Source organism: Ochotona curzoniae, unplaced genomic scaffold (assembly GCF_017591425.1).
Source record: "Ochotona curzoniae isolate NIBS_2020 unplaced genomic scaffold, NIBS_Ocur_1.0 contig_1302, whole genome shotgun sequence".
Classification (NCBI taxonomy): domain Eukaryota; kingdom Metazoa; phylum Chordata; class Mammalia; order Lagomorpha; family Ochotonidae; genus Ochotona; species Ochotona curzoniae.
In genome coordinates this window covers 18,553,566-18,566,877 of record NW_024465035.1, presented here as the reverse complement: position 1 = coordinate 18,566,877, position 13,312 = coordinate 18,553,566, and the positions used below count along the sequence as shown (strand labels likewise).

Below are 13,312 nucleotides of genomic sequence, written 5' to 3'. Positions count from 1 at the left end.
TTAGCACATGATTCCAGGAGCCAGCCACACAGTCTCCCTGCTCCATGAGGATGAGGCCTGTCCCATCCCCAACTCTGCACCCGGGGCTGAGCCCATGTCTGGCACTTAGCAGATGATTCCTTACTCTGCTGGCTAGCCAGGGCAAGGAGTTACTACTCAGAGTTACTCCCCAGGACTGGCCACCTGGAGTGCTGCAAAACCTACCCTTCTCCACCTGCTGTGGTGCTAGGGATGGGATCCCTACAAATCTTGTTTCTGTGTTGCCAGGGGGCGTCCTACAAGGGTGTGCCAAAATGGAGAGTCTGGGACCACTAGGGCCTGTGCATTCCGGCCTGCTCCCTGTCCCTGTCAGCCAGCTCAACAGCTGTTAAGTCCATGCTTCCATCTCTGATCCCACCTACATCCCACAGTCAGCCCACTGCACCCCATCAATGGACCAGTAATCCATCCATGCTAGGCAGATTAGGTTCCAGCTCCATGAGTCCCTTCTCCAAACCTTCAGGTTCTGATACCCCCCATTAAAGTGCTAACCCTGAGTACAACCCTGCCCAGGGTTATATAGGGACCTGTTACAACACCACTGAGTCTGATTCAGATAGAATTCACACTTCCAACGAGGCATGTTGATGATGCAGCTGGTGGGAGCTCACACTTGGACACTGACCTGTACATGCCGAGAGCTAGCACTGGCTCCTGCCATCACCACAGGTCTCCCCATGACTTGTTGAACCCATTCCCAACATTCAAACCTGTTGGTCAAAGTAACTGGTACAATCTGTTTTAAAGCAGGTTCACGGCCCACAGAACCTCCATCTAGAAGGCATCAGAGCCACTCCTTTAGCTATGCCTGCCCCCTAGCCTTGAAAAGCCCCAGAGAGCAGTGGCAGCTGCAGTTTCCCAAGGCTAAGACCACAGGAAACCAGTAGCCCTTCTCTATACCCATGCGCGACCCCCATGGGATCCCACTGCAGAGCGCCAGAAACCAAATAGACAAGATAGCTATGTGAGCAGTTCCTGGCTCCCAGAGCCGTTCTCAGGAGAGCAGGCCATGTGGAAACACCACCTGAGAGGGCAAAGGGAGGTTCAATGTCTCTCAGAAGCCACCAGGCAGGGGAAGGACCAGGAACTCAAACGGAGGATGGGCTCATAGCAGACTGGTCACCGCACTACACTGGACACCTGGCAGGCCATCCTGCCTATGGGTCATCCAGCTGCCCGATTCCTCCCTTACATCCCAGGGGCCACGGCTTGGCCTAGACCTTCACCATTATTCTGCCTGGTGGTCGGGTGGAAGCCACGGAGGAAGGACGGTGCAGGAAGAGCAGCAGGAGGCAGCTGCACCTTCTCCTCCTCTGAGTCAGGAGCCCAAGGAGCAGGCTTGCTCCATGCTTGCTCAAGTGTGGATGCCCCTGTCACTGTGGCTGCCGCCTCACTTCCTTCGGCTCTACAGGATCCTGTATCCACTGCTTCAGGACCCAAGCAGGAGTAGTTCCATGATGGCAAGCTGGTGTCACTATGCCCCGTGCAGCTCCGTCACAGGAGCGTACCACCTGGCTACCAACTCCTTGCCTGTATTACCATTGTTAAGGATTTACATACTGACAGAATTAAAGATACAGAGAGAGAGAGAGATAAAAAGAGAAATTTTCCCATGTACTGATCTACTTCCCAAATGTCCAGAACAGCCAATGCTGGGCTAGGCTAAACCCAGGAACAGAAGCTCCTGGTTTCCCAAGCACTTGGACCATCCTCCGCTGCTTGTCCCAGGCACATTAGCAGGGAGCTGCGCTGGAAATCCAGAAGCCAGGACTCTAAGTGACACCCAGATGGGATGCCAGTGCTGTGAGTGGCGGCTTTAACTGCTGTGCCACAATGTGAATCCCATTATCGCTTTATTCGTGTTCTAGAACAGTTCTGTATCTGTTGATGTACACTGACACTTAAATCTTTAACTCAACCATTCTTTAACTCTCTGTGGTCCTATTGCAGCATGAGCTCTGATTTAAATGACAGATCATGTTATCAGTGGGGGAAGGGTTCCAAGACATCAGAAAGCTTTTCCCTCAAGACTATGCCTTCTGAAAGAGCTGGGAAGGTGGTAAAGAATACCTGTTGGCAGTGGGCACTGTGGTGCAGGAAGCTGAGCCACAGCTGGGATGCACACAGCCCATACCAGAGTGCTGGTGTTTGAGTCCTGGCCCCTCCGCTTGTGGTTAGGCTTCTGCTACTGCATGCTGAGTACACGGCCCACGTACTCAGACCCCTGCCATGCAGCTCAAAGACCCAGATGAAGTTCTGGGGCTACTGGCTTTAGCCTGTCCCAGCCCTGTCTGTCATACACATTTCAGGAGTGAACCAACAGATAGGAGATCTGGCTCTGGACTAATCTGCCTTTCAAATAGATTAAAATAAGCCCATTTTTAAACATCCACAAGCTTTAATTAAAAAACCAAAGTTCTTGGAAAGCAAAACTGTCATCTGATTAGAATTCAATCCCTGGCTTCTCGAACAACTTTTTCTCTCTGGACTACACACAAAAATTTTGTTAATCCGCCCTCACTAACCAGCTCCCAAGTTTATCATGCGGTTACCTTCCCTGTTGAAACTTTTAAGCTCTTTTTAAAAGAAAATAAAAGCTATATAAATAAGTCTGAGATTTAACAGCTGAGTTTATTCAACCCACTTGAAGATCAAGGTAAGCAGCCAGCAAGCCAGCTGAGAAGGATTATTGTGTCATTAAATAAGGCAGTACATTCAAGAAGCAAGGGTGAGGTGGACCAGCGAGTGCAGAACCAGGTCGTGGCTGTATGTCTGGGCCCGTGTGCACAGGTGGACATGCCATTCCAAAGCCCCACAGCACATGACTCCCACAGGGATCCTGCTGCTGTGCCCATGCTGGCCGAGTGGGCCAGACTGGAGCCTAAAATCGACATTTCTACCAAAATTCCAGGAGACACTGATTGGGCAAGTTGGAGACCAATACCTGGAGTTATGTGTGACAGCAGCACAAGGACCCAGATTTCCATGGGTGGTGCTGTGTGTTTACCAGGAATTTTACCTTCTGGCATGCAGGCAGCTTTTAAAGTAAAAGCAAAGCTCCACTGATGTGCCTGACACTTGGGATCGATTTCCTTCAACACTGACCCACACTTGGGTTGGCTCTCCGGAGCTGGGCTTGCTGGGTGGACCTCCCCAGTCAGAGCCATGCAGGCGAAGACGACCACCATCAGGGGTCAAAATCCTGCCTCTTTGGATTCCAAGAGCTGCCAAAGTACCCTCCCCTCCCCCTGCCAATTTTCTGAAAACCAACACCTTAATACAACTCAGCTTCATCCTCGGCCTCCAACACTCTGCCATCTAGCCGCCTGATGCCAAAACCTCCAGGTCCCACCTGCCAGGCTCCAGCTGCACCTCTGAACCAGGTCCCCTAGGCCGCCCCCAACAGAAGAGCTGCCACCTCAGAAGCAAAGAGATCCAGTCGCCAAGACGGACCTTCCAAGACACCCATGCGCTGCCCATAACCCCAAAAGCCCATGCACACACGCACAGGTGGGACCCCTGAGCCCCAACCGGGGTGGGAGAGGTACAAAAAGAGACTGGGGATGGGGTCTTTACCTATGTCTCCCGGGACGTGCTTGCCGTGGAAGCAGAAGCAGGCGGTAACATTCAGGCAGTTCACAGGTTGCTGCCCATCATGACATTGGGGCGCAGTGATGTTGATGGAACTTGGGAGGAAGATGGAGACATCCACGGTGATCACGGGTCTCGCCCTGCAAGGGGAAGGGACAGTGAGTTAGCCGAACCCACCGGGCACTGTCCAGATGGATGGGGCAGCCCTGGGCTTGCAGCCAGCACCTCATTAGAGCACAGCAGTGCCTGGGGGAGAGGCCCAGGTGCCTCACGAGGGTTTTCTGGCTGCAGGAAGTGCGCCCTTCCTCACAAGCTCATGGTTAGCTTCCCAGTCCTAAGGGTGAGTTAATAATTGCTAATAAAGCACATCTGGTGGAAGCCCTGAGCGTGCCACCAGATGCCGGGTGATTATTCAAAATTTCACCAATTAACTTCCAATTTCCATTTTACTAAGGGGACATGGATACACTTAAGAGAACTTACTGTAGCATACACAAGGATTTGAGAACAAGATGCAAACTCAGGGTCCAACGCCCGCCTCACCCCACCCCCTTCCCCCTAAAGCGTTAACAGCTGCCATGCAAGGCTCCAGCCCCATCCAGTGGCTCAAACCCTGCCCCCTCAACTTTGTTTGCGTCCTTTAGTTCATGAAGGCTTTTTTTTTCCTCCAAGAACTTGAGGCATGGAGTCCCAGCACACAGCAGCCAAGTTCTTCAGAGCACAGGCAGCGGAACTCTCCTGGCCCCATGCACCAAGTGAAACCCCACACATACCCATACCCCTCTCGTTGGGGCAGGGAGGGCAGCCAGCATGCGTGGGTGCCCTCACATGTGAGAGAATGACACCTGAGGGCAAATCCCACCTCTGGCCGTCACTCAGGGAAGCTCCACCTAAGCTGTGATTTGACACTTGACACAGTGGCCCTAAAGAGCCCCAGCCATCATGCCACCAAGTGATATCTCAAGGTTCAGGGGGGCATCTATGGTCTTAGAACAGTTGGACTTGCTCGTGTACAGTGGCCACCCATCCCCACTGCCCACCAAGAGCAGCATCCAGGATGACCAAGAGACGGCAAGCACGAAAACCCAATGGCTCAGGCCCGGCGCGGTGGCGCAAGTGGTTAAGGTCCTTGCCTTGCATGCCCGGGATCCTCGCCTTCCACGCCCGGGTTCTATCCCGGCAGCCCCGCTTCCCTTCCAGCTCCCTGCCTGTGGCCCGGGAAAGCAGCAGAGGACCGCCCAAAGCCTTGGGACCCTGCACCCGCGTGGGAGACCTGGAAGAGGCTCCTGGCTTCAGATCGGCATAGCATCGGCCGTTGCGCTCACTTGGGGAGTGAATCATCGGACGGAAGATCTTCCTCTCTAGCTCTCCTCTCTGTATATCCGCCTTTCCAATTAAAAAAAAAAAACCCAATGGCTCAACACCTGCTGGGAGTGTGGTTAGCAGATGGCCAGCTGTGACCAGGGTGGCAGGAGCCGACCAGACCCCGAGGCATCTCTCACAGTCTCCTCACTCAAGCAGGGATTCCCTTCCAGAACTCTCTGAGATCTCCTAACACTCTCCTCACGGGACTTTATGCCTGTTCTGTGACGTCACCACCTGCCCAGCTCCAAGCCTCCACTGGAGCCTGGGGATCTCCCACCCACCACAATACGCCCTTGCTGCACATCCTTCCCATGGAGGGGAAACCACCTAAGAGGAGAGGAATCAACAAGCCAGGGACAATCAAGCACAAGAAGGCTGAGACAGCCAGCCTTGCAAGGTGCTGGCAGCCAAGTCCCGCAAGGTTTGTCTCATCCATCTGGAAGAAGGTAAGGAGTTTGACACTGCTCACTGCTTGGGGAGCTGAGGCACAAAGGAAAGCCACAGTGCCACCTTGCAGAGTCCAGTGGGAGCTGCTGGTCTCATAGTCCTGAGTCACTGGGGGACCCCCCAGGAGAAGAACCATCAACCCAAAAGAGTGAGGGTGAAGGTAAGGAAGAAAGCTCAAGTGCAACAAAAGGAACCAGGCAAGTTTTAACTTGCAGCTGTCTCCCTGGGGAGACCCAGCTGTGACCTGCAGGCTGTGTTCGAGATACAAGGACAGAAGGGGGAAGAATTATAGGGATGCAGACTTAAAACCCAATTTATATCACTAAACCAAACAAAGCATTTCACAGATCCTTGTTCTTAGAGGAATCAACAGAGATAAGTACAAGAGCTTTTTCTGAAAGTTCAAGCACAATGGAATTAAAACATAAGTTACTGGTCTAGTACAATGGCTCAACTGGATACTCTGCTCCTGTAAGGGCCAACATCACGTTTGGGTACCAGTGTGCGTCCAGGTTGCTCCATTTCCAACCCAGCTCCCTGGCTCATGGCCTAGGAAAGCAGCAGGGCATGACCCAAAGCCTTGGGACCCTGCACTCCCATGGGAAATTCCGAGGGGTTCCTGTCTTCTGGCTTTGGATCAGCTCATCTCTGGCACTGTGGCCATTTGGGGAACGAACCAGTGGATGGAAAATCTCTCTGTGTCCCTGTGAAATATGTCTGGATTCCAATAAAAATAAAATCTTGAAAAAAAAAGATGAATTTATTCAAGTGCAAGAAACAAAAATCCACACATACAGGGGCTATTCAAAGTGCATATTCTAAGAAAAATACGCATGGGTTTCAAAAATGCTTGTACCAAAAGACACTAACCTTTGAATTCTACTTCTCCATTATGCTCTGAAGTCCCTTATCATGTTTTAACAAAGGAGAATCCTGGAGCAGAAAGGTGGTGGGACATGCCCAGGAAACTCACTCAGCAAGGGTGGAGTTGGGGGGTTTTGAACTCAGCACCCTCCTCTGTCCACCTTCACAATCAACCTCAGGGCTCCTTCGCCTAGAGGCTTAGTTGGGGGGAGCTTCCACTAAAGCTTCCTGAAGCCCTGAGCCAGGCGGCCTCAGGGCGGTCCCCTCGGAGAAGAGGCTGGGTGGCCCCAAGTCAGGGCTCAGATGGCCCAGCTAAATGGGAGCAATGTGCAGTGTGGCTTGCACAGCCTCTGGGACCCCTTCCAGCTCTCAGATCCTCCGGGTCTATTTCAGAAAGTTCTGCCATCAGAGGTTATTAACAAATCCAAGGGTTGGCTCCCATTCCAGATGTAACTCTGCCTGCCTGCCGTGACTCATCCAGCAGAAATACTCAGACACGCTTCACGCACAGCAGGTCACTGGCCTTGGGAAAGGGATGCAGCCTGCACGGGCTTTGTGGAGCACTGCATCTGAATCTGAGCTCATGGTCCCTAAGGGGGGCGGAGGACTGAGTAGAGGTGAGGACCCCTCTCGCACAGAGATGGGAGGACGGCACAGGCAGTGCCTGCCAGCCCTAGCAGCCTCACTGCGCCCGCAGGAGATGTAAGTTTGCAGAGAACACTCACCCAGGTCTTTAGGGCTTAGGGCTGAGGTCGTCCCAAACCTTGTTGAGAAGCCAGGGATGCCATCACCCTTAAAAGCCCAGCAGGAAACACTGAGACAGACGGCAAGAAGCATGGGCGCAAGGGCTCTGTCAGCAAGGATCAGGGTGGACGCACAGCTGGCCAACGCACCTGTGCCTCCCCCACCCAAACCTACCCCTTCCCTCACGGAGGATGCAAGGTGTGAGTCTCACCTTAGCAGGACCACGCTGTCTGACAGGAAGGCTCCAATGGTGACATCTGAAACAACAAGTACACAGTGCTCATAAACTTATGGGAGGCTCTGCCTGGACACTTGGCCTTGAAGTTGGAGAGGCCTCTGGCACCCACGGTCAGGGCACCAGATACAGTGAGTTACACAGGAGGTCTTTATTTTCCAAAAGGAAAATGGCAGCACCAAGAAGCAGGAGTCGGGGGTGGGTGGGATGGGAGGGAGCAGCTTTTATAGCATAATGGTGGGTACTTTGGGAGTACAGGGTCACAGGGATTGGTACACAAGGGTGGGGTAGGGGACCAGGGCTACGGGGCTGTAAGGGCTTGATGGACAGGGCTGTCAGGGAACAAAATAGTGTGTGGAACTAAAGAGCCTCAGACTTACAGGAGTGAAACTGAAACCGAAACAGAAGGAAAACTGAAACTTACTGGAACTGAAGCCTGGGGGAAAGCAACTATTTAAAGCGGCCGAGGGTCTAAAATGGCGGGGGCTTCATCAGTCTTCAGGGCTGATGCTCAAGCCACTTGTCACAAGGGTCATGTAGTGATTGTGCAAGTATCAGAGCCACAGCATCCCTCCCTAAGGCAGCCACTGACCACATGTGGCTACTCGGCACCAGGGTGTGCTCCAAGTACAAAAGACACACCAGCATTCAAGGACCTAGAAAAACCATGAACTCTCTCTTGTTGAAATGATAACGTGATTAAAACGAAGCCTAGGTGTTTCTTTTTACCCATCTTATGCAGTTATCAGAATATTTTCAGTTATATAGGTGGTTCCCCTTACAACATGTTTGCACAACAGTGAGCTGCAGACGGGGATCTCTAGGGTCCAATAACTCTTGGGGAATGCCTTAATGTCACCCAGCATGGGATGCATCCTCCACATTCCCATGCTATACCACCTTAGTCTCACAGAGCATCCTCTGTAAAATGAGAATCATTGTCCACAGTACCTTCTTCAAGAGTGGCCAAGGGGGGCCAAGCATGGTGGCACAGTGGCTTACTGTGCTGCTTGCAACAGTATCTTGTTACCACAGCACTGCAGTTCCAGCTGCTCTACTTCTGACCCACCTTCCCACCAGAGTGCATGGGGAGGCAGAAGATGATAGGCCAAGTACTCGGATCCCTGTGACCCATGTGAGAATATGGCACAGACGCACTTTCCAGGCACCCAGCTTTGGCCTGGCCCAGTCCTAGCCATTGCAGCCATTTGGGGAATAAACTAGCAGGTGGCTAATTTCTGTCTCTCTTTCTCTGTCACTCTGCCTTTAAAATAAAATCAAACAATTCAACAAGAAGGAAAAGCTGCCAGTGTTTTCTGATATCAGTGAGTTAAACATAATAAATGTTAAGTACTCAAGCACTTTTAATATGCTAAACCAAATATTCAAGTCAGACATTCATGATAAAACTTGCTAAACAGCAGACTAAGGCTCCGGTTTAGCTGGCAACGTTTACTCCTAAATAATGGAGGAAGGATCCACTCACACTAGAGTGCTCTGCCTTCCTAACCTCAGGGTCCCATTACCACTGCCCAGAGCAAGCACATGGCTTAGGAGCATCTGCTGTTACCTATGAGCAACTGAGAGCATCCACACCAGGCTCTTACTCAGACAGAGCACCTGTCATCTTTGCACAGAGGTGTGTGGCTTCACTTGCTTCATCTTCATTGGTCTTCTTCAATTGTCCAGATGCCAATTTGTCATGGTGACATGTGAACACAGCAGGCACGAAGCATTTACAGAGAAGCAGCTGAACTGCTAGGCAGCCAGGATTCCACTCCTCCAGGAGAGGCAGTGGCCAGTTTTTTATCCTCCCTGAAGCTCCGCCCCCTTGTCCTAAGGTGTGGTGTATGTGTCTAGAGGGGCACTCCCACCCCTACCTTTAGCAGTACCTGGGAGACTGACATGGCAGGTCAAAGTATTTTGCATTCTTCAAGTGCATTCATGGTAGTTGTCCCAGACTGCCCAGAACAAAAAGAACTGCTTTTGCAGGCTCGAAAAGACCCCTGAGGGTCTATCAAACCTTCTACTGCAACCTGTTCTCCACCCATTACCCCTCCTCCTCTTGATGGACGTTCAAAACTCTTGTGTGTACAGAGTGGCAAAATCTGGTGGCCCCATACAAGGATGACATTGGCCTTCCCAGATATCAACTGGAGAGAGACATATGTCCTCAAAAGAAAAATAACCAGACAGACATGCAAGCGTTTTCTGAATTCCAAGACAATTTTGTACTTTTTTAAAAAATTCTTTACTTCCTGACCTCCTTCCCTTCCATCTTCAAAGTACTAACAATGTGCTGTCTACCAAACTGGCCCTAATCAGTTGGTATCACTCAGAGTGGGAGCCTGGAGTTGCACATTTGATTCAGTTAGCCTCAGTGACACAGGCATTAATTAGGCCTGAAGCTCAGCCAGGCAGTCCGCAGTGGCGAGGGTCTTTGTCAGTAAGAAAACGTGGCTTTCTTCTCTCTCCTTCTTTCACTCAACCATTTGCTTCCAGGCAGGGTGCTGCCCCGTCCCCTGTCCAGGGTGAAGGCTCAATGTCAAGCAAAGCTCTAGGCATTACTCCTGACATTTTAAATGTGGATAGCAACTTTTCTCCTTTACTAGAAACAACTGTTCCTACAGAAATTATTATTAAAAACTTTTTCTGGTGATAAAACCCCATGAGAAAAGTTAATTCTAAAAGCACAAGTTAGGGGACAGTGTGGCAGTACAGTGTATTAAGCCACTGTTTGCTGTGCCCACATCCCATATTACAGCACTGGTTTGAGTCCTGGACGCTTGCTTCTGATCCAGATCCTACCACTGCACCTGAAAAAGATGCAAAGCATGGCCCAAGTACTTGGGACCCTGCCAACCATGACAGACTCATATTGAGTTCCTGGTTTCATCCTAGCCCAATACAAACTATTTGGGGAGTGAAATAGCAGGTGTTAGATTTCTCTCTTTCTTTATCCCTATTTATGCCACTCTTTTTTTTTAAGATTTATTTTTATTGGAAAGACAGATTTACAGAGAGAAGGAGAGACAAAGATCTTCCATCTACTGGTAGACTCCCCCAAGTGATTGCAATGGCCAAAGCTGAGAAATCTGAGGCCAGGAAGCAAGGAGCGTGGTCTGTGTCTCCAACACAGGTGCAGGATCCCAAGGCTTTGGGCCATCCTCTACTGCCCTCCCAGGCCCTAAGCAGGGAGCTGGATGGGAAGTAGAGGAATTCAGACACAAACCGGCACCCACATGGGATCCCGGTGTTGGCAAGGCTGGGAATTAGCCATTTAGCCATTGTGCCAGGCCCCACTTTAATTTTAAAATAAATAAACCTTTTTCAAAAGATTCACCTAAAAGTTTTTGAAAGAGAAAATCTCACATAAATGTCTATATCATTTCAGATATTGCATTCCCCCATTTGGTGCTGTGAACCGTCTAAATGCTAAGATGACTGCTAAGCAGGCTGGAAGTTACACTACCCCCGTCTTATCTGTGCTTATCGAATGTTCCGTTAGAGGAAGGCAACTCACCAGGGTAGCCGTTCCCATCCATATCAACGCCTCCTGATATGGACTGGCCAAACATCCGCAGAACTGGACTGATCTTCCGTCCAGACAGTTTCTGAAACAGATGATGGGGAAGTGGAGTCACTGGAATGGACCACAGGCATAAACAAGGGGGACAAGTGACACATAACTTGACCAGGGGTTCCCGAGAAAGCACTGGAAGGCCACACACTCCTTTAGGATGGCTTGCTTCAGCCAGGTGTCAGCATTTAAAAAATTTTTTTTTCTAAGACCAAGGTCAATAGAAAAGCACCAAGACCAGGGTGATCACGTTTGGGAAGTTGAAGTTCAAAACTGATAAAGTCCATTTCTCACAGAGGTTCTGCTTTCTTGAGATGCCGGTAAGGCTGGCTGGAATTCTACTGACCTCTCTACCCTGTTCCATATAATGCACTGGGCTTCCGAGACAAGAGGAGACTTGTTTTGTCAAATCATTCTGTGGTCTGGAAGCTTCTAGAAACTGACAGAACTCTCCCAGAACCATCCAAAGCCTCCTTCCTCAGTCAGGCAGAGCCCAGGGCCCCAGCAGGCTGTAGCACCTGCTGGGGGAGTTCTGACTGTTCATGCAGCATCAAGTTGATTGCATGTGTAGACACGGAGAGAGTGATTCAGGAACATCTGGGCTCTAACCAGCCTTGGTCACAGTAAACGTAGCCATGACCCTTTGGGCCATGTGAGTCCTCATAGGGACCATGAATTCCTAAGCCAGACCAGTGCCAGCCTCTGGAGCCCACATGAGCCCCTTTCCCCATACGGACTGCCTCCTCATGGATGCCTAGCAGAATGAGACGTCTGACTCTCATAGCAAAATCTGCGTGCCCAAAGCAGCTGCCAGGGGACCACAGGGATCTGCCTTCCCTCTCATTTTCCTTATAGAGTCATCCTGCAGGGAAGTCAGGAGCACCCCGTGGGGGTAGGGCCATTTCCATAGGATCCACAGAGGGAGACTCCAGGGACGCCTCTGCTCCAGCCATCCCAAGGACAGAGCATTTGCTCCAGCAGACACGGAAGAATCGCTTCCTGTTCACACAGCGGAGCCACACCATCTACGCAGCTCTGTCTAAACAAATGCAGAACGCGCCTGTGCGTTTTCCAAAAAAAAAAAAAACCTCGTGGGGAGTGCAGGCATACCCAGAGCAGCCCGTCCCGGCTTTGCATTTCTCGAAGGCAGGCTGCGGCTGAGACAGGGCAGGCAGCAGGAGAGAACGGGTGGTCTTCTGGGGGGCTGGGGGTGGGGAGCAAAGCCGGCTTACGCTATCCCACAGACATCTGCAGGCCATTACACGGCAAAGCCAGGAAGATAAGTCCGCTCCGCGCTAATAACCCTAAATGAAAGCCAGGAGTGCCGGAGACCCTCCGCTGGACTGGGTTTACGAGCAGCCAACAGGATCAGAGGGGCCGCCAGCCCTGTGCCCGCAGTGCGCTCACGAGGGAGAAGGCTGGCCAGGATGGGAGCAGCGATGGAGGAAGGAGTTAAACAATCACGTGCAAGCCCTCGGGCCCCAGAGCTCATGGCATAGCCAGCAGAAATAACAAAGAACAGGGCCAAAGAAAAGCCATGCCGCTGGCCACAGCCATCTCTTTCCCCTGCTCTGCACACACAATGCCCGCTCTTGTCCGGGACCTGGGCCCGGAAGAATCCGTCGTTAGAGGATTTGGGGTTTTTTTTTTTCCTCCCCCCTTTAAAAATCACTGACCTTCTCATACATATATCAGCAGCTTAGAAAAGTATAATCATAGCTGTTTCTGGCTTTTTTTTTTTTTAAGAGCCCCAAACCACTTCTCCTTGTGGAGCCCTGGAGCCGGCGGCGGGCGGGCGTGCTGACAAAGGCAGGACAAGCCCAGCTGCCACGCCACCGCGCTTCCGAGTACAGACTGCAGCTAACCGCAAGCGTCCCCTGCGGCTCTGGGCAGGGGAACCCACCCAGCAACCAAACAAAACACTGTGGGGGCCCCTGGAGGGGAAGCAGGGGTCTCTCACATGTGGCCTCTCTGTGTGATTAGCTTCTAAGGTCCCTAACCAAGTTTCCAAGAGGATACTTGGGGAAAGACCCGTCCCTGCCCAAGGAGGGGCATAGGGGGTGGAGACCTGCTTGCAGTTTGTCATTGTCACACAGCTTCCTCCTGCCCAATCTAGCACAGACACTGTGACCCGGATGCAGCACCCCAACTGTCCAATTTCCTCCTGCTAGGCCTGCAGGCTCACCTAAGAGGTCACACTGTTCTACTAGGTGGGATACGCCCACCCTGCTAGCTGAATGAGTTTCCACATTTAGCTTCCTCTTCCAGCATGTAGCTAGAAGGAGGGTAGTGATTATAACTGAAAGAAGACCCGAGACTCAGCTAAGCAGTCTGAACAGCCATACTGCCACTGACCTTGCTGAGCCCAAGTCGCCTTGTAGACAAAAGGTAGATGACAAATGATCCCCATCCCACACGAGTGCCGTGAGCACTGGAGAGAAGGAAAG

At 51.4% G+C, this 13,312-nt stretch overlaps 1 protein-coding gene across 1 annotated transcript in view; it reads right to left on the bottom strand.

The window, feature by feature from the left end:
* ITGA9 (integrin subunit alpha 9) overlaps positions 1-13,312 on the bottom strand; it is a 240,981-nt gene that overhangs the window by 166,627 nt on the left and 61,042 nt on the right. Inside the window, exons 12-14 of the mRNA XM_040964761.1 lie at positions 10,809-10,899; positions 7,262-7,307; positions 3,616-3,770 (exon numbers count right to left, since the gene is read on the bottom strand). Of these exons, the coding sequence (XP_040820695.1) occupies positions 3,616-3,770; positions 7,262-7,307; positions 10,809-10,899 (292 nt within the window). The remainder of the gene's footprint in view (positions 1-3,615; positions 3,771-7,261; positions 7,308-10,808; positions 10,900-13,312) is intronic.